The sequence below is a fragment of the Felis catus genome, chromosome E2 (assembly GCF_018350175.1).
Source record: "Felis catus isolate Fca126 chromosome E2, F.catus_Fca126_mat1.0, whole genome shotgun sequence".
In the NCBI taxonomy this organism is placed as follows: domain Eukaryota; kingdom Metazoa; phylum Chordata; class Mammalia; order Carnivora; family Felidae; genus Felis; species Felis catus.
In genome coordinates, this window is record NC_058382.1 from 17,973,480 (window position 1) to 17,999,353 (window position 25,874).

General features: G+C 46.6%; 1 protein-coding gene and 2 long non-coding RNA genes across 7 annotated transcripts in view; 2 read left to right on the top strand and 1 right to left on the bottom strand.

The window, feature by feature from the left end:
* Positions 1–78: 78 nt before the first annotated feature.
* On the top strand, positions 79–3,158 carry KRTDAP (keratinocyte differentiation associated protein). Of its 2 annotated transcripts, XM_003997917.5 has the most exons (6): positions 79–188; positions 1,579–1,617; positions 1,718–1,759; positions 1,929–1,973; positions 2,666–2,713; positions 2,994–3,158. In XM_003997917.5, the coding sequence occupies exons 1-6, from the start codon at positions 102–104 to the stop codon at positions 3,030–3,032; spliced, it is 300 nt and encodes a 99-aa protein (XP_003997966.1). In that variant the 5' UTR covers positions 79–101; the 3' UTR covers positions 3,033–3,158. The 2 variants fall into 2 exon arrangements, with proteins under 2 accessions (XP_003997966.1, XP_044903244.1); XM_045047309.1 differs by lacking the exon at positions 1,718–1,759.
* Positions 3,159–9,336: 6,178 nt separating this feature from the next.
* On the bottom strand, positions 9,337–14,602 carry LOC123382454. The gene is made up of 3 exons (XR_006590841.1): positions 14,480–14,602; positions 12,422–12,555; positions 9,337–10,955 (listed from the first exon to the last, which is right to left on the bottom strand). It is a non-coding gene; the product is annotated as an uncharacterized LOC123382454 (long non-coding RNA).
* The window catches only part of LOC109494624, a 72,329-nt gene continuing 60,876 nt past the window's right edge, over positions 14,422–25,874 (top strand). Inside the window, exons 1-3 of one of the 4 annotated variants that reach the window (XR_006590839.1) lie at positions 14,422–14,833; positions 15,489–15,583; positions 17,316–17,482. This is a non-coding gene — a long non-coding RNA (uncharacterized LOC109494624). The remainder of the gene's footprint in view (positions 14,834–15,488; positions 15,584–17,315; positions 17,483–25,874) is intronic. The other 3 variants (XR_006590840.1, XR_006590838.1, XR_002149615.3) reach the window with 3 other exon arrangements.

Below are 25,874 nucleotides of genomic sequence, written 5' to 3' on the forward strand. Positions count from 1 at the left end.
GTCAGTGGGGTGGGGACCCCATTTCTGCTCATATCCACCTTCCCGGGAATATAAAGGGCAAGCGGTGAGGCCCCGCCTCAGAGCACCCCGAACCTGACACCATGAAGGTCCCAGTCCTTCCTGCTGTGGTTCTTCTCTCGCTTGTGGCGCTCCACTCTGCTCAGGGTGCCTCCCTGGGTACTTCCGAGGTGAGCGCGGCGCCTGGATTCTCCTGTTCTTACCTATTACCTCCCTCAGTCCTCGATTTCTTTACCTGTACGCTCTACTGGACGCGTGGCTCTTATGTTGGACGCGATCTTTGCTTTGAATGCAAAGCAGGGGCTCTGAGGAAGGGAAGACAGGAGGAAGGGAGACAAAGTATCCCCAGGAAGACATGTATATGGATGTGCTTTGTTTCTGGAAGGGGTGGGGAGAGGATGGGCGGAGGCTGGACAACTGAATCCTGGGAGGAGACAGGGGCTGATGTTGGTCATCTGGGCTCAGCCTCACCTGCATTCTGTTGGTCTCCCAGGGAATGTCTTCCGGGAAACTGGAAGCTTCCTCCTGTCTCTGGAGCCCAGGCCATAGCAAGGATCCCTAGGCTGCAGTCTCCAGCCAGGAGGGACTGGAGGCCCCTCTCTCCCCATCTTCTCCCAAGGTTGGGGGAGAGTGTGCTGAATTTAAAAGTCTAAGATGGGGTCATGGGCACAACTGCTTGGGACCCAAGCAAGTGAAGTCGGTGAGCAGGCAGGCTGGCGGGGCCCCAGGGGAGGTGGGGGGAACCCACCCAGTGGAAAAAGGGACAGTCCATCTGGCTGTGGCTAAGCAGGAAACTGCACCTGGTGTGGCCAGAGCTTTAAAATTTTCAGGGGGAAACCGGGAATTTGATTTGGGTATTCTTACTAATTAAAAATGTTTTATCCAAATTAAAAAAACAAAAACAAAATGGGCCAACCTCCTGTAAGAGCTAAACATTTGGGTCTAGCCTGTCGGGTACCCGTTTGCGGCCTCTGTCACGGGAAGGAAGAAGTAAGGGACAATGAAGCCGGACAACTAAAGCAGGGCAAGTGGCAAGATGGGATGCTCTGAGGTCTGGGGGAGTGTCTGCATGGGGAAGGGAAATGGTGACTCCGACTTTGGTGGCAATAAAGTCACCAAGCAAACCAGCCTCCATCAGTTAGAGGCAGGCAGGGCACCTGGGCGGCCTGGCTCCTACCTGTGTGCTAACCTCCCCCACCTGGCTCTACGGGCCGAGCAGAGGTGTCTCAAGACCAGCCCAAGTCAACTGCACGGCAACACTAGCTCGGTCTTCCTGGGAGGAGTCGTCTCTTCTCCACCCTTTGCACCTGCTGCCTGCCACGGGTGCAGGCCTGGGCTGTAGCTCCTCGCCCACGCCACTCTCCAATCCCTTCTCGCCGCCTTGCTCATCTGTCCGCCATCTGTCTTACTGGAACAGAACAGGTTATCCGAGCCCCACGGAGGAGAACGGGCTGTCGGCTCGGGGACCCGCCTGTGGAGGAGGGCAGGGCTGGCGGAGAGGGTTTGGGGACGAGGACTTGCCCTTACGTGATCAGTAGGCTTTCCCCCTTCACTTTCCAGGAAGAAACCACCATCGGTGATTATGCGGCAGGCCCTGAGGTAAACATCCTGCTTCCCCCCTCCCCGCCCCCAGCGTGAGTCTGTGCCCTCCTCCTCACGCTCCTTAGCCACCCTCACAATGCCCCGTCTCTCTGCCTAGAACTTTAACGCTCAGTTCTTGAACATCGACAAGTTGCGTGCTGTAAGTACCATTCTCCAGTGCTGCCCCCCAATACCCACAGCATAAAGACCAATGCCTTGGTAGAGGGCTTGTAAAGCCACCGTGGACCCCTCACCTCTCTTAGGGGGCCGGGGGCTGAGCTCTGTCCTCCCCTGAAACTGATCCTCTTCTGGTCTCTCTGTCTCCACAGGCTTTTAAGCCCGATGAATTCCTGAACTGGCATGCCCTCTTTGAGGTAAGAGCGTGGGCACCCCTTCCTCTCCTTGACCGTTCACAGGCTTTCTAGGGTGGGGTCGACACGTTCTAGTAATAATAGCCCTTTTGGGTCTTTCCTGAGTTCCAGGAGGGAGTAATTGCCCCGCCTGAATGTTGCCCGTCGGGAGAAAGTTTCTTCGGGAGGCTGACATGGCCACGCTTCTTTTCCGCACGAGGCAGGGGGGGAGCAGGGCCATAAAGACATTTCCAGAGAAGGCAGAACTTAATCAGCCAAGAGTTTCTTTGAACCCACATACCATCTACGAGGAAACTGAGGTCCTAAGTTGGGGGGCCTTGCCCACACTTAGAAGGCAAAGTCCGCGACAGGGTGGGCTTTAGAGGTTGTGTCGTGAGACTCTGCTCACACTTGCTATGTGCCCCCCCCCCCCCCCCCCCAGATACCTGGTCTCTGAGCCTCAGCTTCCTCACCTGTGATGAGGGCGTGACAGTGCCTCCCTCAAAAGGCAGCTGTGCAGCCCAAATGAACGCATGCCTGCAGAGCAGTCAGTATAAGGCAGACGCGGAACAAGGGCTCAGGGAATAGCAGCTCTTCCTAGAATTACAGAACGAGAACACCATGGCCACTACAGACAGCTCGTTCACTGAGCGTTCACGGATCCACGTTCCCCTGACCTGTAACACATCAGTCTCGTTCTTTCTTTTCTCTCTTAGTCTATCAAAAGGAAACTTCCTTTCCTCAACTGGGATGCCTTTCCAAAGGTAAGAGGTGGTGGGCAGCAGGAGGATAGAAGTCGGTGGTGAGGGAAGCAGCAGACGATCTGGGAGGAAGGGCGGACAGGTAACGAGATAAACCTTTCTGTCACTAAAGCTGAGGGAAATCTCAGCTACTGTCTTTAGAGAATAAGACCTGAGATCAGGGTGGAGATTCCCTTCCATCGCTGCCCCCCCCACCCCGCCCTGCCCCGTCCTGGGCTTCAGGGGGACTCCAGCTCCCCGCACCCGAGGGTCCCCAGTCTGACCATACCCTCTCCCCCTCCAGCTGAAGGGTTTGAGGAGTGCAACTCCCGACGCCCAGTGACTGTTCCCCTCAAGACCCAGCACTGCTGACACCCGCTGGAGGAGGGGCTAAGTGTGGGATCTGATCACCATCTTGTAATCACTCTCTCCGGGCTCAGCGACACCAATAAAATGTTTTCCAACCTGACAGCTCCTGTATGTGCATCTGTCCTTATCCCACTGGGCTCTAGGAGGGAATCAGGGTGAAGTAGACTCCAAGACTGGGAGGCAGAAGTCTTGAATTCTGAGAGGGTAGCAGGCAGTGATGAAGGAGGAGGTGGGAAGGGCTTATCAGGATGGCAAGAGACACCGTGTGTCCTAGCTCCTCAGGACTGGCTGACATACTTGAGGAGCATGAGGCTGCCAGTCGCTTGCTAAGATCCCCAGAATCTTAGCAAGGAATCAAACCTGCTTCCGGAACCACTGGTGCCCTCCCCCACCTGCCTTCTGAGAACCTGATTCCTTTGGTGGTGGCAACTTGGTATAACAGAGACGTCTGGAAGCCAAGGCTCAGGACACAGCGGAAATCATACGAGCTCATCTAAGATCCTTTTTTTTTTTTTTTTTTTAAGAATTAGGTAGGTAGGTTATAACCTATAAAGAAAGAAAACTAGTGATGTGACCCTGTGCCTTTCTAAATCTCCACTTCTTTATCTGTGGAACGAGTGTGGACATAAACAAGGATGATAATAACTACCCTGTGGCGTTGTTGTGAAAGTCAAAAGAGATAAGGTGTGTATGTAAAGCCCCTTGCACAGGGCTGGGCATACAGTAGGTACTCAACAGTGACGTCTTCCTTCCATTTCCGTAAAGAGCTGCCGCAATGACCCAGAATCATTATTTACTCACTCCCCAATCATCCATCCAACCACTGACTGCAAAGGTCTTGAAACACGGAATGGCTTCCATTTCAGTTCTGCATACGTATTCTGCATGGAATCTCTGTCTGCTCTGTGTCCTTAAAATGTTGAATTAGTTGGGATTAATTCTGGTTTCTCTTGAAAACAGAAAATCAGAGAGCAATGGACTTGTGATGGGCTTAAGTCAAGGTTTAACAGCCGCCCTCTTTACAGGACATGGTCTCCAGGTCAGTAAAATTCCACTTTGCGAGTTTCACTGACTTACATTGCCTTTTGGCCTATACAAGCTACTGAGCTTGCAAACTGTGGCCTGTAGCCTACTTGTGGAAGTGGACTACAAAGGGAAATTAAATGTGGGGGGAAGCTAAAACTTCCTTTTTCCCTCTGCAATTCTCTGGCTGGCCTAAGAACTAAACTGACGGAAGACAGATTAACAGGAGAAAAGCATACAAAGCTATTTGGTGTAGTTTTACACATACACAGGAGGCTTCAGAAGGAAAATGAAGACTCAAAGGAGCCATTAGGCCCAAAAGCTCATGTACCTTTTTGCACGAAGAATGACAAGTTGTGGGGATGTGACCAGACAAAGGGGCTTGGACTACGGGTAATATGCTGTGGGACAGTGATTAGGAAATAAATGGGGGAAACGAATGGAAGGTAAGGGTTATTTTAGTAGCTTTGTTTATACAGACTGGAGTTGACTCCAGGTCTCTGCTGATAAGAACGTTCTTCTCTTCCTGGTACGGGCAGGGCACCTTTCTCAAGGACAATTTTATGACCTGCTTTTAGGTAGAAAGGGCAAGAGAGTCCTTCCTGCATCTGTTTCTCAATCGCCTTCAGCTTAAACAGCAGTGTTATTTCAGGGGGTGGCACGTTCTGCACCCCATCACTTGGTTCCTGTTTACAAAGGGCTTCCAGACAAGACAAATAAGACATGTGAATGTTGCTTCTATCCTTCCTGTTGGCTAACGAACAATAATAGACACACACATAAATGAGATGCAACTTATAAATGGGATGATCAACAGAAAAGAAAAAAAAATGGAGGCTGCTCAAATGCCACAATCCTTTGAAATATTTAGCAAAGACTGAATGCTCCGAATTCGGGTGATAGGAACGAGTAGAGGAGGGAGGAGGGGAGGTCCTTAAGATGCTTGTACTGAGTGGCTGGGTTTTAGGGGAGGCCAGGAGTCATCACACACAAGTCGAGAGCGTTTTTGAGCTAAAGCAGTTCTCCAGGTGTAGACCTGGGATCGGCAGCATCAGCATTACCTGGGAACTTTTGAGAAACGCAAACCTTGGGCCCACCCCATATCTGTTAGATCAGAAACTGGGGGGAGGGCACAGCGATCTGTGTTTTATCAAGCCCTCTAGATGATTCTGATGCACTGTAGCTTCAGGACCACTGAGAAAAGGAAAGCCAGAGAATGATTAATGTCAAATCAGCACATCTCCTTAGAGGGAGAGACCATCCTGCGGTAGGGGAGGGGCACCTGGAGCGGGGTGGTGACACTATTCGTGTTTTTATTTTTTCCTTAAATATACTGTAGGGGAGGAGAAATACCTTTTCATTCTACCCTTCTAGGTCTTGGCTAGGTCTCTGTAACAAAAGACGGATTAACAAGAGAAAGGCATACACATTTATTTAATATAAATTTTACATGACACAGGAGTCTTCATAAGGAAATGAAGGCCTGAAGAAGTAGTTAACGCTGTTTTTGTGCCGGGTTTGATGAAGAGTGGAGTCATGGAAAAAATGCGATAGGATGAAGGGGTATAAAGTCAGCGTGGCAAACGAGGAAAACTTAGCAAGGCGTGTTCATTCAGATTCCTCTTGTGGGGGACTCCATCTTGGAGATAAAGATGATCCTTTCCTCAGGGTATGGGGAAGGTACTTGTCACGTGAGGGGTCTGCTTCAGGGGAAGGTCAGAGAGTCCTTCCTGCGTCTATTTTCTCAAATTATTTCAGCTTGAAATGTTCAATATGCCAAGGCACCATATTTTGGGGTAACATGGCCTGAGGTCTGTCAATATACATTTTATACGCACTTACGTATACAGCATTTCACAGTAAGATGCTACTAAAACAAGAGATTATCTTTGAGTAACTTGTGAGTGCTAAGGGAATACAGAGTAAAGTGATAATTTAATTCTAAGAGGACTGGAATCCTAAGGGGAAAAAAAGAAGTGTATACATGTTTTTGTAAATGATTGATGGATGTATTCTAGATCAAATGAAACTGACAAAAATATACCACCCCTGGCCAGGTGATTCAGAGGATTCAAAGAATGGAAGACAAGACCCCCTACTTTCTATGGAATGTGTAGGATGAGGAAGAAGCCAGGACATAGTCGCACTTCACTGTATACGTCACCCAAACAAGAGCATCTTGGGTAGAAACTATGCCACCCACTAAACACGATGCAGAGACATATGTTGAGATATAGAACAATTTCTAAGATAGAGTAAAAGGAAAAAAGAAAGCAACAGAGAAGTGTGAATAGTATGTTCATAAAAGACAGTACAAATACATGTTCCAACATGCATAAAATATCTCTAGAATAAAACTCAAGAAGTAACAGCGATCACCTCTGGGGACTGATGTACTTTCACTCTGAGTCCTTCTGGATTTTATGAAAAAACAAAAAACCAAAACCAAAACCAAACCCATTTTTAACTCTGTGCACTCTTAAACATATTTAAAATAACATGTTAAAGGGGCGCCTGGGTGGCTCAGTCGGTTGAGTGCCCGACTTCAGCTCAGGTCATGATCTCACAATCCGTGAGTTCGAGCCCCGTGTCGGGCTCTGTGCTGACAGCTCAGAGCCTGGAGCCCGTTTCGGATTCTGTGTCTCCCTCTCTCTCTGCCCCTCCCCTGTTCATGCTCTGTCTCTCTCTGTCTCAAAAATAAATAAACGTTAAAAAAAATTCTGAAAAAAAAAATAACATGTTAAAGAACTAAAACTCTCTAAGAACCCTTTGCATTTTCAGGAAACAGGGCCTGGCGCGCCTGGGTGGCTCAGTAGGTTAAGCGTCCGACTTCAGCTCAGGTTATGATTTCACGGTTCATGGGATTGAGCCTGCTGTGATAGCAATGACAACGCGGAGCCTGCTTAGGATTCTGTCTCCTTCTCTCTCTGCACCTCCCCCAGGCTCTCTCTCTCTCTCTCTCAAAAATAAACATTAAAAAAAAATAGCATTCAGGTAACAGGGCCTGGCCCATGAACTAGCCCAGACTGTGCACTTCTTACCGAATCAATGAAATCAATTTCCCATACCTCTTTGTTAGTGTGGTCCTTGGACCAGCAGCATCAGCATCACCTGGCTTGTGAGACATTCAGAATCTCAGCCCACCTCACAGCTGATGAATCAGAATATGCATTTTAACAAGACCACCCTCCCCCCCCACCTCATGGTTCATATGTACAGTAAAGTTTGAGAAGCACTGCCTGATGCATCAGGTTAAGTGCTGTGTAGAAATGTCTTCAAGGAGCTTATGATCTGGCTGAAGATAAAGGAAGTACACATACAGAAAGTGCTGGAAACCACTAGAAAAGAGTGTTTAAATTCAGCAAAAGGGAGAAATTCCTTTTGAGTCAGGGTAAAAAAAACTAGGGGAAGTTACGTTTCAGCTGGGCATTCACAATGGGACTAAAAAACTACAATTTGATTTCACCCATAGGTAGAATTTAAGAAACAAATGATCATAGGGGGGAGAAAAAGAGAGAGGCAAACCAAGAAACAGACTCTTAGCTATGGAGCACAAACTGATGGTTGCCAGAGGAGAGGTGGGTTGGATGGGCGATGGGGATTCAGAAGTGCACTTGTGGGGCATCTATGGGGCTCAGTGGGTTCAGCGTCCGACTTCAGCCCAGGTCATGACCTCTCAGTTTGTGAGTTCAAGCCCCACATCTGCTGTCAGCAGACAGCCCGCTTCAGATCCTCTGTCCCTCTCTCTGTCTGCCCCTTCCCTGTCTACACTCCATGCTCAGCATGGAGTCCAATGTGGGGCTCGATCCCACGACCCAGGGATCATGACCTGAGCCGAAATCAAGAGTTGGACACTCAACCACCTGAGCCACCCAGACGCCCCTTAAATATTTGATTATGAACTATTTCAAACATTCATCAAAATATGACAAACCACACTAACAAAAATAAATAAACATTAAAAAAATTTTAAAAAAAGAAGTGCACTTATGCTAAGCACTGGGTGATGTATGTAAGTGATGAATCATTAAATTGTACACCTGCAACTAATATAATACTGTAATGTTAACTAACTGGAATTTAAAAACTTAAAAAATAAAAAATATAAACAACAACAACAATAAATTCTGTGGCTACCTTTAGAGGCTGCCAGGGACCAAATCATTATTTTGAGAACGGGTAAATAAAGGGAATAGATGAAGCGTTTTATTCTCTGTCTTGTATAAATGTACCTCAGGGCAAACCAACAATTTTTCTTACACAAAGATTTGCAGCTAATAAATGCAAATGGGATAATGGAATTATAATGTTACCGTTTTTGCAAAACTTAATAGTGGATTGAGGCTGATGTCAATGACTGCTAAAACCCACCAGGTGAAAGTCTGACGGGGCACTCTAAAGGGGTGAGGTCAGGCTGACAACCTGTGAACCGGTGGATTGATCCTACAAGACTATGGTAAAGGAGGCCGGCCCCTGCAGATCTGATAGAAGGGGCAGATCACCACCCGGAAGTTCTTGCCAAAAGTCACCCCCCAAATCTGACGAAACCTCTGGAATCTAGATCTAACTACCAGTCTGCAGGGGGAAAAAAGGTACAGAGGAACCTAGTCAAGTGTTCCACGGAGAAGAAATTAGCCAACCCCCTTCCCCCTGCCGCTTGCATTTCCCATGGGAAATTCCAAAGGCCTAGTAATAACTCAGTTTCTTCAGTTAAAAAAAAAGAGGGGGGAAAGAGGAGGGGAAGAGAGGGGGAGGGAACTTAAAGATAAAAACAAATTTGGGGCGCCTGGTTGGCTCAGTCGGTTAAGTGACTGACTTCAGCTCAGGTCATGATCTCGCAGTTTGTGAGTTCGAGCCCTGCGTTGGGCTCTGGACCCTACTTCAGATTGTCTCCCCCTCTCTTTACCTCTCCCCTGCTTACACTCTGTTTCTCTGTCTCTCAATAATAAATAAGCGTTAAAAAAAAAAGATAACAGATTTAAGGAGCACATCTGTAAATGCAATGTATAGATCTTACTGGTATCCTGATTTGAACAAATCAACCAAAAAAAAAAAAAAAGATCTATGAGATGATAAAAACTTAACAGTGACAGATTGATACTGAGAAATTATTCATCTCTTTCAAACATGAAATGGTATTGTAGTTATATTTTTTATTATTATTTTTGAGAGAGAGAGAGAGAATGTGAGCAGGGGAGGAGTAGAGAGAGACAAAGACACAGAATCTGAAGCAGGCTCCAGGCTCTGAGCTGTCAGCACAGAGCCTGATGTGGGGCTCCAACTCACAAACCGTGAGATCATGACCTGAGCCGAAGTTGGGCGCTAAACTGACTGAGCCACCCGGGCGCCTCTGTAGTTATGTTTTTTAAAAAGCATCTTTCCCTTAGAGATACATAATGATGAATTTACAGGTGACATGATAAACTGCTTGGGATCTAATCTAGTGGGGCGAGGATGTTGGGGTGCATACAGGAAACAAGGTCGGTAACACCTGGAGCTGAGTGGTGACTACGTGAGGGTTCATTATACTAGCTTTTCTAACTTCTGTACATTCTGAAAATTTCCATGATAAAAGTTTTAAAAAGCATACGTTCGTACTCTTGGAGCCAGGGAGAGGACAGAGGATGGTCCCCCCAGCGGGCAGAGCATACGCCCAGACCCAGCAGTGCTGGATCCTAGACGGGACGTTGTAATTCAACTTGGCTGCAGTGTAGGTGTTGAAGACTAGAAATGCAGGTTGGGCGAGACGATGGAGGGCACCGATGCAAGGCTGGGAGATCTCCACTCCACCCTGTGGTCAGCGAAGGTGGTCACAGCCACAGCCACAACAGCAACAGCCACCCTTACTCGGTTCTTATCACAAGCCAGGCTTTATGCCAATATATGCTTTGCATATATTACCTCAGTTGAGCCACATAACAACGCTATTAGGTTGGCATCATTTCCCCATCTTACAAATGAAGAAACTGAATCTCAGAGAGATAATTTGTTTAGGCTCACACAGCCAGTACCCGGCAGAGCCAGGATTAAACCCGCACACACCTATGATATTACCCCCGCTTTAACTGTGGTAGTTCCAACTTCATTTGCTTTATATGCTGGGGTTCCATATAAGATGTTGCTGGACAAGAATAATACGGGTCCCTACTAGGAGTTCAGAAACAATACAGATTGGCCCAGTTTTATTCACAATAGGGAACGGCAGCTGTTATTATTCTGCTATACAACTCCAGCCCGATCGCGACCCAGACAGATTCCTGTTTGGAGAACGGATACTCACAACTGCATTCATTTGCTTTCTTCTAACAGGTTAAGAAACGGAAGCTCAGAAGAGTGAGTTGCCTTTCCCACGGGCAGCCCAGCCCGGGGGGAAGTGACAGCAGAGCCGGCCTTCCCACCCAGTTGTTAAGACTCCAAAGACCTTTTAACCATTTGAATTTCCTGTCTCCGCAAGACAGAAAAAGCCCCCAGGTATTGACGCCCGCCACGCCACGTGTAAGACACTGTGTTGAGTGCTTTCCATTCATGTTCTTAATTCTTAGGACTTTATGCAGTACTGTTATCATGTCCATTTTACAGAAAGTAAAGTAAAACTCAAAGGGGCAAAGCATGGTTGGGTTACTGAAGCTTCTCATCAAAGTCCTGAATGACAAAACCAACACTGAGGTCCAAAGTTGTGGATATGTGCGTGAAAGTCTTGTGTGTATCATGATTTTCACAGTAACAGCGTTTGCAGGAGCTCAAAGGTGGAAACTACCTAACCGTCCGTCAAGAAGAGAATGGAAAAACGAAAATGTGGTATATCCACCCGGTGGAGCGGTAGGTATCTGGCAGTAAAAATCAGATAGAGCTACAGGTCTCAAGCAGGCTCAGTCTGAAAAACATAATGTTAAGTGAAAAAAAAAAAAGTCATAAAATGATACCCACGGTGCGAAGCCATTTACGTAAAGCTTAAAAAACATGTTTGTGGGTATATCCATTTGCAGTAAAAGTGCAAAAAAAAAAAATAGATGGGAAGGATCTTCATTAACCTGAGGACGGTGTTACCTCGGGGGAGGGAAGAAAATAGGATCAAGGATGGTACAACCAGGGCTCTATCTCTGTCTGTAATGTTTTAGTTCTTTCCATCTTTTTAAATATTTTACTCTTCAGGCAATCTCTACATCCAACGTAGGGCTCAAACTCACAACCCTGAGATCAAGAGTCACAAGCTCTACCAACCAGCCAGCCGGGTGCCCTATAAGGTTTTAGTTCTTAAAACAAGGCTGAAGCAGATAGGTTATGCAGCATGTTAAAATGGATAAAGCTAAGGGAATGTGTATACCAGGCTTTGTTAGTATGGTTTGTCATATTTTGATGAATGTTTGAAATAGTTCATAATCAAATATTTAAGGGGTGCCTGGGTGGCTCAGGTGGTTGAGTGTCCAACTCTTTTTTTTATTTTTTTTTTTTCAACGTTTTTTTATTTATTTTTGGGACAGAGAGAGACAGAGCATGAACGGGGGAGGGGCAGAGAGAGAGGGAGACACAGAATCGGAAACAGGCTCCAGGCTCTGAGCCATCAGCCCAGAGCCTGACGCGGGGCTTGAACTCACGGACCGCGAGATCGTGACCTGGCTGAAGTCGGACGCTTAACCGACTGCGCCACCCAGGTGCCCCGAGTGTCCAACTCTTGATTTCGGCTCAGGTCATGATCCCTGGGTCGTGGGATCGAGCCCTGCGTTGAACTCCATGCTAAGCATGGAGCCTGCTTAAGATTCTGTCTCTGTCTCTCTCTTTCTCTCTCTCTCCTTCAGCCCCTCTCCCCCACTCACGCACACACACTATCTCTCAAATAAACAGATAAATAAAATAAAATAAAATAAAATGTAAAAAAAAAGGGGGGGTGCCTGAGTGGCTCATCAGTTAAGCATCCAACTTTTTAAAATTTTTTTAATGTTTATTTATTTCTGAGACAGAGACAGAGCATGAGTGGGGGAGGGGCAGAGAGAGGGAGACACAGAATCAGAAGCAGGCTCCAAGCTGTCAGCACAGAGCCCGACTCGGGGCTCGAACTCACAAACCGTGAGATCATGACCTGAGCCGAAGTCGGTCGCTCAACCGACTGAGCCACCCAGGTGTCCCAAGCACCTAACTCTTGATTTTGGCTCAGTTGATGAGATTGAGCCCCACGTGGGGCTCTGTCCTGACGGCACAGATTCCCTCCCTCCCTCTCTCTCTGCCCCTCCCCCTGCCCAATAAATGAACATTAAAAAAAATATTTTACAACTGCAACAGTAAAGCCACCTTATTTCCACCTGCCCAAAGCCATTTCAGCCATGCGGGAATTCTGTGGCTCACCAGCACTCCTCAGGCTACCTCCTCGGCGCAGTCCCTCCTGAGAGCCTGGCACACTTCATTACAAACCTCCACAACGATGCACTGAGGGGGTGGCCCCAGAACTTTGACAGATAAAAAAATGTCCTTAGATGCTCCTGAGAAGTGAACACAACAGAACACCCTTGACCATCCTCCTATTGAGACCTCCCACCGCATTTCCTGCTGCCCAACAGATGAACCTACTAGAACATTCCTGAATGCCCCTCCCCCAAACCAGTGACAACCCCAACAAAAGAGAAGCCCTCAGTCCTCTCGCACTGACAGACCCCTCACGCTCCTCATGTAAACCTGAGTCTCCCTTCCATCTGGTGACCTGAGTTAATGGTCCTCAGTGTCCTCTACCGCAGCGGATGGCTTTCACATCTACCCTCTTACCAGCCCCTCCATCACCTATGGGATATCTAGTCACTTCCCAGGAGTTCTGAAAGCCCCTTTTTAGAATGTTAAATCTAATTGAATGTTAAATCAGATCGGGCCACCTTTCCACTTTCGACCCTCCAATGGTTTCCCATGATTTCAGAATAAAACCCGATAGACTTTACCATGATACTCATCTCCTACCTCCCCCCACTCCCTTGCTTACTTTGGTGCAGCCGTTCAGTCTCCCTGGAGCTCTTCGAATAGGCCAAGCTTGCTCACTGTGCCTGCACGACTCAATCTTTCCCTGCCCTGATGGCTCACTTCCCTCAGTCCTTGCTGAGGTCTTCCCAGCCTGACCCACCCTACCTAAAGCATCACTTGCCCTTTTGGTCTTTTTTTTTGCGATAGCATCTGTCATTACTAAGGACGTCTTCCACAACGTGTTCTATTTCTATTAGAGTTGCACTCTCCAATGCAGTAGCGACAGGCCACATGTGGCTACAGAGCACCTGAAATGTGATTAACCATAACTGAGATACGGGCCGCACAGCTCATACACATACGCGGAAAACACATACACTGCATTGTAGACATTAGAAAAAAAAAAAAGAATAGAAGGACCTCACTAATATTTATATTACTTATTGAAGCAATATTTTGGATATATTGCATTGAATAAAATACATTAAAATCAATTTCACCTGTTTCTTCTTACTTTTTCAAAATTTGGCTACTGGGAAAAAATTTGCCTATGCCTACATCTGGGCATGTGCAATCAAGCCTCCTTGGACACTGCCAAACAGTAACTTCCTTCACCTGTTCTTGCTGACAGGCGCCCACCCCCCCCCCCCCCCCCCAAGGTTCCACACGATCCACAATCCTGGCCCTGCCATAATGGCTCAAACACCTCCCACAGTAAGGACCTCCCTTCCCTGCATTCCTGACAGGATGTGTGGTCACAGTGTCCCCGTGACACACTGGGTCAGAGACCCTCCCCTACCATGGCACACCTCATTCCACATCACTCATTCCTAATGTAGCAGCAGGGATCAATGTCCCTCCAGCGCTGCTGACCTGATGAAAAGATCTTTCAGGGCCTCCAACGATCGGACTCCCCCCCCCCCCCCCCCCCCCCCCCGCCCCTTACAACTTGTTCTCAGGACAGCCCTCCTTGCTAATTCCTAACAGAACATCTGGGGTTCCCCCCCCCCCCATGGAAGTAGGAGACAGGAAGACTAACTTTAGACTCCTTATATTATCTCCAAATGAGATTATTTGGAGAAGCAGCCTGACCAGATTGAGAAATCGAGGTCTCACTCACGTACAACTACAAAACTATGTCCCATTACCAGGCCACCTTGTTATTTCTTAGAACTAAAACCGTCTTCACGATCATACTGCCCGACGTAGACTTTTGCAGAATTCGTTCAAGGTAAATCTAAAACGTGGCACAATGTTTGTAACAAAGTTTCCTTTGGCATTGCTTCCTTTGTCGATATACTCCAAAGAAGCACCCCCACAAAGTCTTTCCTGATCTCAGAGAATCCCTGAGGTCCAGCGCCCTCCCCGGAAAGATCCTGCTCAGGGGTTCAACCCCCGCTTAAGGCCCAAACTTCGAGTTCTTAAACCCGCAGCGGAGAAGTCAACCTCCGGTCTCACCTCAGCTGTAGACACCAACACGACCTCCTCCTCCGTTCCCCCTGCTGAAAGGCTTGGGCCTCGAGCTTTGCGATCTGCGCTTCTTGTCAGCAGGGACTTCTCCGTGCGCCCCCCGCCCGTGCACTTCCGGGTTGGTGCTAACCTGCGCATGCTCCAAAGCTGGCGTCCCTTCTTTGGCGCTTTCCTACTCATTTCCGGGTAAGACGGCTGCTGGCCCGGCAGCTCGTCCCTGGTCCCGAGTCACACCTGTTTGGGTTCTGCGTCTGTGCAGGAAGGCATCTTCAGGCCCCGCTCGAGGGCTGCCTCCCCACTTTCTCACAATACAGGTCCTGGAGGGCCCGTGCGCACCGAGAGGTACAGAAAAGGAGGGAAAGCTGAGACGCCATTTGGGGGGACACTGGAGATCCGTCCTGAAGTGGGAGCCTGCCAGCCCCTAAACTTTGAGGCAGGGCAGAGCTCCTCATGACCTAGAAGGCAGAGAGGAGGAGGGATGGAGGAGGAGTACAAAAATGTTTTCTCTCTTTTAAAATCCCTTGCAAGTTTTTGGGGCACCTGGGCGGCCTAGTCCGTTAAGCATCGGACTCCATCTCGGCTCGGGTCACGATCTCATCGTTCGTGGGTTCAAGTCCCGCGTCTGGCCCAGCACTGATAGTGCAGAGCCTGCTTGGGATCCTCCTTCTCTGCCTCTCTCTCTGTCCCTCCTCTGTTCATACGCTCTCTCTCAAAACAAAACAAAAAACCTGAAACCAAAAAACAACTTAAAAAAATCTGTTAAAATCCCTTACATGTTGAGATGATAATACTTTAAACATGTTAGATTAAATATACATTCACGTTAATTCCATCTGTTTCTTTTCTCTTTTAATGTGGTTATTAGAAAATTGGAAATAGCTTACATTATATTTTCATTGGACAGTGCTGGGTGGATGGGACGCCTTGCAAAGCTCCGAGCCCAGTGACTGGCACCTAATAAAATATCTGATAAATTCTCTGAACGTATTTTTTGCAGATTGGTTTCCTGTGAAAAAGCTTTCTAGTGGTTATCGAGGATGCAGCCCTGAATAAAATAGAACTGCCCTGTGGCACTCGGGAGACACACATTAGGTAAGTGAATATAGAAAGGCACTTTCAGACCAGGGGAAGTGCGTGCTGTGAAAGAAAGAAAACAAGGGCAATGGGATAGCAAGGATTGTCATTGTCTCTAGGCTTCTTTGTGCTGGTAGCATTTGAGCCTGAGGCCTGAATGACTAACAGGGGGAGCTGGCCCTGGAAGGCCTGGGGCAGAAGCTCCAGGCAGTGGGAACAGACTGTGCAAAAGTCCTCTAGCAGGAATGAGGCTTCTATAATTGAGAAATGGAGGAGAGCTCTTGTTCTCACGAAGAAAGGTAGTAGGAAATGAGCCTGCAGAGGTGGAAATGTGGTGTCCCTTAGGTCACAAGGGCCTAGTGGGCGCTGATACTTGAAATAGGACAAGAAGCTTTTGCAGCCTTCTCCACCCACTTCTTGCAGAGAATCAAGCCCAAACACTCCCAAGGCATCCATTACATGCAATGAATTAGGTCATCTATCTTATTAGAAAATGGTATTAGATAGTATCATCCTTAGGAAAATTGAGAAAACAATCCCACATACCATTCTCCGCACGGCTTATTTCTCTCCCAGGACCCTGAGAAAGACTGCACGAGAGGTTATTTAGGCAGAGATTTGAAAAAGACCATGTCGACCTCAGTGTAGAGAGTAAATGGGATAGGGGTCAAGAGGAAGGAAGGGCAGCATGGAGATCAGTGCGAAGTCCTTCGCAACGGCCCAGTTGAGAGTTTGATGGGGTTCTGGGGTGATGGTGGGGTTTGGAGCTGATGGCCGAGAAAGAATTCTGGAAGACGTCTTTGGTGCAAAAAGGTGATTTTATTAAAGCGCGGGGACAGGACCCGTGGGCAGGAAGAGCTGCAGTGGGGTTGTGCAGAGTGACTGCTTATATACTGTGGGGTTGGGGGAGGTAAAGGCAAGAGAAAGTTTTCCTGTGCTAAAGAGGATTTACAGATTACTGGAGGCCTAGGTATTGTCAAGCTAAGGTGGTTTTTCCCTCTAGCAAGGCTTTCTTAAGATAGTAGGGAGTTCCTGGAGCTGAGGCTATTGATGAGATTCCTGTAAACTCCGAGACTCTATCAGTTTAACCATTTGTTTTCTGTCCTTTTCTTTGTTCTTGGGCAGCCAGAAGGGCCCGAGGAATATCACAGGAATATCACGCACATCCCACCTTGGGGGGGCGGGGTGGTTTGGGGCTATCAACTTGCCTTAGGCTCCCTTGTCCAGGGCTGAGGTAGCTGGACAGGGAGAAGCGAGCTCCTGTCTTCCAGAAGCTAGAACCAAGCAAAACTAGACAGGGGGAGGGAAAGGAAAGAAAGGAAGGAGTCAGGATAACTACTGAGTGTTTGGTTCGAGCGGCTGGGTGGATGCCAACGTCGTGTGTGATAGGTGCAATGAAACCCCTTATGTCAAGGGGTTTTAAAATGGAGCCGGGAGGCCATTAAGATGTGCCTTATGCCTGTCCTCACCTGTGAAACGGTGAGCATTTGAACTGGGCCAAACAACAAATATTCCAAGGACTCAGCCTGAACACCTGCAACAGTAAGAGACTTCGCTTCGTGACAGCCTTAGCAGCCAATTATATGCAGTGAAGATTAGTTTTTTGTTACCAACACCAATCAAAATTCTTTGTAAACAATGTGTATAAGCCTTCCCTCTTGTCTGTAGAAACCCTTGACTTTTGTTCCCAGAGGAGGGATGGAATCTGTGCTCCCTGAATTGCAAGTAAGTACTTTCGTTTTATTTTTAGCTCTGCCTCTTTTCTGGGTGGACACATGTATGGTGATTTGGATTCCAGTCCCAATTCTGCTGGGTGACCCTGGACAAATAAGTGGCTTCAGTTTCCTCATCTGTAAAATTGGGGTTGCCTTGGAGATTTGATGACCTCATGCATGAAGAGCATGGGTCTGGCCCACGGTAAGCACTTAAATTGCTATTATCGTCGTCGTGATCATTCCTGTGTGACTAGCATACTGAGTAGGTAGAAACATGGGGTCTGAAACCAGTCAGACCTGAGCTGAGTCCCTGCATTGTTATGTGACCTTGATAAGGTCAGTTTACATCCCTGAGCCTCAGGTTCCTTTTCTGTAAAGGGGCTGAATGACAATGCCCTCCTTCTAGACCTGGTTGTGAGAATTCAGTGAAGTCGTGAATGCGAAGTCCTTAGGACATAGTCATCAGCCTAGGACATAGTAATTGCTCAGTAAACAGGGCCTAAATGCTAGACTAACTTGAATTTTCTTTTTTGTGGCTGTTTGGGGAGCAGAATTATTACTTAAAATAAGACTTTATATTTTTGTTATAAAATCATACATAGCCATTGAAAAAATGTAAACAGTACAGAATTGTTTAGTAGCAGAATGCAAGTTGGCTTACTTCCCTTTCCCCTAATTCCTTAAGTAACCACTGTTGACTGTTGCATAGCTTTCAGAATTATACACACACACACACACACACACACACGCCTGTGTGCATGCGTGGACATGCTCTTCTTGAGGAGGCCGTATACGAGAACGGCTGAGAGTTCAGATTCCAGAGTCACACAGGCCCAGGTTCTAGTCCTACCCCTGCCACTTAGTTACTGTGAGGTGGCTGGCAAGTTCTTTAATGATCACTCTTGAGTCTCAGTTTCCCTTTCTATAAGGGGAAAAGTCATGGCGGTGCCGGTGATGAGCATAAGGCAGGCTGAAGGCAAAATATAAGCTAGCACCCCCGCCCCCCTCCGGTCAAGTGGGATGTTTGTGACATTCCTTAGGCACTTTGCCTTGGGCACTTTGCCCAAGGACAAAGGAAAGGAAAGAAAGCAAATGGTTAATTGATAGAGATCACAGTCCTGCAGGACCTGAGTCTCCATCAGTTTGTAAATATCTTAGTAAATTACAAAAAAAAAAGGCAATCTTACCAACTGCCTAATCTCCAGAAACCTGTAGACTCAGTTTCCCGAAACCCCAACGTCACCCCTTCATAGTGATATGAGGAACAAAGGCAAGAAGGAAATGGCAGAAAATTAAATTTCCTCATAACCTGCTGCCCATTGACCAATACTTGAGGCAAATTCAGAGTAGAACATTTCTCCAGGAACCCCCTGCCGTCATAATGTTAATGCCTCACTAGAGGGAAAAGAACCTTAGCTTGACAACAGCAAGGCCTCAAGTATCTTAGGAGTCCTCTTTAGCATATCAAAGTCCTTCTGGAGGCCTCCCATTTGACTTTACCTTCCCAACTTTATAGTATATTTCTGCCCGTGGGTCCTGTCCCCGTGCTTCAATAAAATCACATTTTTGTACCAAAGACATCTTCAAGAATTCTTTCTTGGCCTTCCGCTCTGGACCATCCCCACAAAAGCCTTCCCATCGCCCCCCAAAAAACCTCATCACCGGTGTGCTTTGGTGAGGAGCTGAATAGCGTGTGCTGAAAGATCAGTGCCGTCTGCGTGTGCGAAGGTCTCCAAACACTTAGCTGCTTTGCTACGTGCAGGCATGCTTCATTTGTGTGTCGTTTTATTGCACTTTGAAGATAACTGCGTTTATTTTTAAAAATTGAAGGTTTGTGGCAACCCTGTGTCGAGCAAGTCCATCGGCGCCATTTTTCCAATAGCACGTGCAGATTTCATGTCTCTGTGTCACATTTTGGTATTTCTTGCAATATTTCAAACGTTTTCTTTATTATTATATTTGTTATGGTGACCCGTGATCGGTGATGATGACTCACTAAAAGCTCAGATGACGGTTAGCGTTTTTTAGCAACACAGTAGGTTTTAATGAAGTTATGTACGTTGCTTTTTTTTTTTTTAGACATAATGCTATTGCACACTTAATAAACTTACAGTATTCCTTTAAATAGACTGGGAAGCCAAAAAATTCATTTGACGTCCTTTATTGCGGTGGTCTGGAGCTCAAGCCAAAGCATCTCTGAGGTATACCTGTATATTTGTTTTAAAGATCATAGATAATGCCGTTTGCTGTGAACTCTCCTGCAACTGCTTTTGTAGCTTAATAAGGTGCCTTGCACCTCTTTCCACACCAAGACTTGATTAGTCACAGGCTTAGCAACTCCTCGTCCCTAAACTTCTGCTTTTGAGAGATGCCTGCCTGCCTGTGCGTCATTAGCAAGGCCACAGCCTCTGTGGTGCCAGGGCTCTCCCGGGCTCTGGAGGTAGGTAGTAACCTTATCCACCCAGGAGATGGCAGGCACTTTCCAAAAGAGGACGACATCTAGCACAGGGGAAGTGAGGGGTTCTTTACAGCCTCTTACCTCTGTGCCCTGTGCCTTTGGGACATGGTGTGGCCTTCTGAGGTTGTGTCGTGTTTCCCTCAAGGGGCCCTTGTACCTGCTTTCACTTTTCCCTGGGGTCCTCAGGCAGAGTTCAGATTCTTTAGAGTCCAAGCCAGTCTCGATCTCAAGATCTTGATGTCATTGTTTTATAAGACCTGCTGTCTGGAATATTTTCTAACTGGCTTTGTGATTATGTTATAGCTTTTCATTACTTTTTTTTTTTTTTAATGTTTGTTTATTTATTTTTTTTTTTCAACGTTTATTTATTTTTTGGGACAGAGAGAGACAGAGCATGAACGGGGGAGGGGCAGAGAGAGAGGGAGACACAGAATCGGAAACAGGCTCCAGGCTCTGAGCCATCAGCCCAGAGCCCGACGCGGGGCTCGAACTCCCGGACCGCGAGATCGTGACCTGGCTGAAGTCGACGCTTAACCGACTGCGCCACCCAGGCGCCCCTAATGTTTGTTTATTTTTGAGACAGACAGTGCATGAGCAGGAGAAGGCAGAGAGAGAGGGAGACAGAGAATCTGAAACAGGCTTCAGGCTCTGAGATGTCGGCACAGAGCCTGGCACAGGGCTCAAACTTGGGAATGGCGAGATGATGACCTGAGCCAAAGTTGGACGGTCAACCGACTGAGCCACCCAGGCTCCCCACTTTTATTTTATTTTATTTTATTTTATTTTATTTTATTTTATTTTATTTTATTTTATTTTATTTTAATTATTTTATTTTAATTATTTTATTTTATTTTATTTTAACTTTATTTTAATTTTATGAGAGTCTGCTGGTTATGGTAGATGGTTATTTCCATCCCACTCTTTCCCCACCATACCTATACTGCTCTTTAATTCTGGGACTTCTTCCCTCTCCTTCTAGCATATAAGCACCCTCCCGGTACCAACCTCTTCTCTATGCTCTAGGAATTTGGAGAGTCCCACTTTTCTTTTCTTCTGCTCTAATGATGTCACAAAAGTCAGACATCCTTTTTGCTCAGAAGCCCTTGAATTACTTACCCATGTGTGTACCTGTTTCCTTCTTTATGAGGGAACTGGTCCTGGTCTTTGAGGACCATTTCCTTGAGAGAAGACAGGCCTTAAGAGTTCCACTTGCAGAGGAAATTATGGAAAGGGCCAGATGAATGGCAGTGGGCACAAGGTGAAAGGTCAGGAACAAGGTTGGTGATTTCTCTGGCATAGGATAGTTCTTGGCAAGGGTCATAACTATATTAGGGCCAGTAATAATCCTTTTTCTATCTGGCTTGGGCTATGGTCAAGATCAAGTGAGATAACATTCTGAAACCACCTTATAACATGTAAAGCACTTTATAACCTGTTAGGTATCATTAGTTAGCAAAATGACTTACATCCCACACATGCTGTGGCAGGAAGGGTGCTGGATGGGAAACCAGGAGCCATGGGTCTGCTACCAACTTTTTGATAGAGAGTAGCAAGATTCCTTCTTTGGCAAATTGATTCAGTCATTTGTTGAACACCTACCTGTGTCAGTGGTTCTGGGGATGCATAGGTGAATGAAATAGACAAGTTCTCCTGGAACTTACATTCAAGAGGGGAGACAGACAACAAAAAAGTAAACAAATAATAGTAAAGAAGTACCTGAGGCTAATGATGGTGGATTGAGCACACACAGCCCCTTTGGCTCCCTCCTGAAATCACACTACAAAGACAGTAAGGGGATCTTTTAGAAAGGCTCTAAAGCCATAAGGGCAGGGAGAACAATAGAGGATGTAATGCCAACAAAGGTTTGGAAGCTGGAAAGCAGATGAATGAGTGGTAACTGGAAATGTAGTAGACTCGTGGAAGTTGAATCCTAAGCCACTAGTGGGAAAATCCAGGACTCGACCAAGTTTTTACTGCACAGTCCGCATAAAGCTCATGAATGAATAGCAACAGGTACCTCTGGAAATGAAGGTGAAAGCACACTAATGTCAGGGAGACTGGTTGAAAATTTATGAAAAAAAATCCCCAGATTTCCTCCTCAGTTCTCTGATATGAGGTAACTGCCCCTCACCCAGGAAAAGACCTACAGTTTATTCTCTGGAGAGGATAATACAGAGGATCTTTGGAACCTGGGACACCAGACATACTTGGAAGAGGTACCAGCATGTCAAAAGGAGATTACAGGAATGATGGGTGCCCTCTTCTCTATTTGGCTTCTAACTGACTGATAGTCCAACTTTCATCCTCCAGGAAGGAGATTAGAAGGCTCGTTTGTTTTTCTGGGAAATTTGATCAGCTCAAGACGAAAAACCCTAAGTTAACATTGGAAGTTCCCCAACTGGATGACCCAGCAGAATCATCCTACAGTGAAGCCTAATTCATGTGCTCACAACTTCCATTCGTTATTTAGTATCTGTGGAAGGCAGCCTCCAAGATGACCCCAGTGATCTCACCCTGTGGTATTCACTCTTGGGTAATTCTCTCTCCCTTTGAGAATGGGCTGAGTAGAAAATGGCAGAAGATCATGTTGATGATTAGGTTTATAAGAAGGCTGCTTTCTGTCTTGTCTTCTCTTGCTTTCTTGCTTGTTTTCTATGGTGGAAGCCAGCTGCTCTGTGGAGAGGCCCACATGGTAAGGAACTGAGGGAGACCTCCAGCCCACAGCCAGTGAGGAACAGAGGCCCTCAGTTTCACAGCCCTTAAGGAACCAAATCCCATCAACAACCACATTGGTACTTTGACTGTTTTCAAACATCATAAGTAGAGGGAAGAGTACAATAGAACCTAATTTATCCATCACCCAGATTCAACAGTTTTTGAGATTTTACCATAGTGGCTTCTTCCATTCTTCTTCTTTTCTTTTCTTTTTTCCTTTCCTTTCCTTTCCTTTCCTTTCCTTTCCTTTCCTTTCCTTTCCTTTCCTTTCCTTTCCTTTCCTTTCTTTTCCTTCCCTCCCTTCACCTTCCCTTCCTTCCCCTCCCTTCCTCTCCCCTCCTCTTCCCTCCCCTTCCCTTTTTTCTGTGTGTGTTTTTAGTAGGCTTCACACCTAGTGCAGAGCCCAATGCAGGGTATGAACTCACAACCCTGAGATCAAGACCTGAGCTGAGGTCAAGAGTCGGACCTTGCTTAATTGACTGAACCACCTAGGTGCTCCTTTCTTTTCTGTTTTTATTTGTTTATTTATTTATTTTACATTTATTTATTTTTGAGAAACAGAGTGAAACACAGCGTGAGCAGGGGAGGGGCAGAGAGAGAAGGAGACACAGAATCGGAAGCAGCCTCCAGGCTCTGAGCAAGCGGTCAGCACACAGCCTGATGCGGGGCTCGAACCCACCAACTGTGAGATCATGACCTGAGCTGAAGTCGGACGCTCAACCGACTGAGCCACCCAGGCGCCCCTCTTTTCTGTTTTTAAAGCAAACCCTGGAATCATGTCATATTACCTTTTTGTACTTTTCATATACCTCAAAAAAATTAGTTCCCTTCTTTCCCTTTAAGACAAGCAAGAATTACCAGATAGCTGATGAAAACTTGTAAGATAAAGGAATAGAGACCCATGCCAACAAGGCAACTTAGAGCAGGGAGACGAAAATTCCTCAAAAAGATCAGAGTGGATATTACAACCATGAAACAAGATCAAGAATAAAAGAGAATGCTTGGAAGTGAAAACGGATAGCCAAAAGGAAAGATTAAATAGAAGGACTGGAAGATAAACTTGAAGAAATCTCACTGAAGGTAGAGCAAAAAAGTGGAGAGATGGTAAATAGGAGAGAAGGGAAGATTAGTGGGCCCGTCTAGGAGGTCCAGTATGCCCCAGATAATAGGAGTGCCATAAAGAGAGAAGAGAGAAAATGAAGGCAAGGCAATAATCACAAAATGTGTTAAGAGAAATTCCCCAAACGGAAGGATATTATTTTGCAGATGAAAAGAGCCCATTGAGTGCCTGCACAAAAGGATGAAATTTTAAAACACTTGTGAGAAGCATAAGGCCCTAGAGGTTTCCAGTGAGACAAAGGCCACAAACAAGGGATCAAGGAATTGGGAATTTTCAATAAGACCAGAAGCTAGAAGGCAGTATCGTGATGCCTTGAAAATTCTGAACAAAAATTATTTCCGATCTAGAATTCCCACGTCATCCTTACCAATGAAGCACAAAGATAGAATAATTTCTGACGTGCAGAGTCCCAAAACGTTTACTTCCTTAAAAATAAATTTTTTTTAATGTTTTATTTATTTTTGAGAGGGACAGAGCATGAGCGGGGGAAGGGCAGCAAGAGAGGGAGACACAGAATCCAAAGCAGGGCTCCAGGCTCCGAGCTGTCAGCACTGAGCCCGACACGGGGCTCAAACTCATACATTGTGAGATCATGACCTGAGCCAAAGTTGGACGCTTAACCAACTGAGCCACCCAGGCTCCCCTCAAAACATTTACTTTCTAAGAAGCTGTTAGAGGACATAAACCGAGGAAGAGAAACTAGAGCAGAGAAGCAAAAAGCCTCTCAAGAGCATCCAGAGGCCGGCTGTACACCTGGCAAAAATTGCCACCCATCCAGACGGGAGCAGGTCAGAAAGTTATGGGAGAGATTTCTTCAAGAAAATGAAATCCATATCTTGCTAATACCACCGAAGGTCTCGGAAGGAGAGAAAGAAGACCATTGGCAAAGAGTTTGGGTATATAGAAAAGCAAGCAAATGAAAAATAAGGCAATTATTAATTCTACAGGATGGGAAAATGTGTTCAGAGTAGAAGAATAATGATCGCGTACTATAGAACTCCACTATTTACATAGTCACAGTAATGTGAGCGTTGAGTATTGTAACACAGTTATGATGTAATTGGGATACCGAGTGGGGAGGTGTGTGTGCGTTCATGTATTGGAGAGAGTTAAATCTTCATCTGCCATCGGGGGAAGTTAACAGATCAAACCTGATATTAAAAAAAGAAGTATAGTGAAGTAAGCAAGTTCCTTAAAGATATGAGGGATTTGTGATTAGTTGAAAGGAGGTGAAAGCCATGGCCTCCAGGAAGAGGTAAATGTCCTGGCTGGGGCGAAAGGTGAGGGATGCTGTTTTTTTGCAGCAAACCATTTGACTCATTAAAGCACGTGCCTGTGTATCTTTCAAAAAACTAAGAAGTAAGACAACAATAGATGCGATCAGGTCGTGCCCAGTGCAGTAAAGTCAGTAACTCGGGGTAATGCGAGTGAGCGTATGAGAGGGAGGCAGGCACTTCTGGAGCGGGTCGAGGAAAAAGTCCTGTGAGCAAATGAAATTGAAGTCACAGACAGGCTGACAGATGAAGACTGAGCCACCGTGGGAACTGGGGGAAGAGGGCTTCAGGAAGAGGGAACAGCGAGTGCAAAGGATCTGAGGCCAGAAAGATGAAGTGAGAGAAGGGGTGTGTGTGTGAGAGAGGGAGATGAGCTTGGGCAGGTGGGCCTGTTAGATCCCGCAGGACCTTGCTGGCCGTGGGGAGGGTTTGTGATTTATTCTGCCAGCCCCGAGAAGCACTTGGAGGCCTCTAAGCAGAAGAATGGATCACCTTTTAGAAAGACGGCCTTGTGTAAACATGCGTGAACATCCACAGGTGTGAGACGCCGTTTGAAGTGTTTGCATGTACAGTGTTGAACTCATTCAGTCCTCACAGTAGTGTGATGATTTAAGTGTGTTAGCCCCATTGTTTTTCAGTTAGAAAACTAAAGCCCGGAGGAGTCCAGATGCACAGTGGAAGCCTGGGTTCAAAACCAGTCACTGTGCCCTCCCTGCTGCCTTCCCGGAACCCCCTCTGACTGGCCCAGCAGAGGATCAGGACCAGACACCGCTTCTCAACCCTCCGAGCTTCTCAAGCACCTGGGGGGGCTTTAACAAAATAAAATACTCAGATGCACTGGCATTTTTCAGAAGCTTCTCGGGTGGCTCAGAGTGCAGCCTGGGTTGAGAATCGTTGGACCTGAGGCTTTCTACGATGCCCCAAAGTGCCATGATTTTGTCCTTATGCCGTTTCTGCTCTAGGTCAGTGGACACGGGGACAGCATGGGACGGCTCATGGTTACCTCCACCTCCTGCTGGGCAGCCCA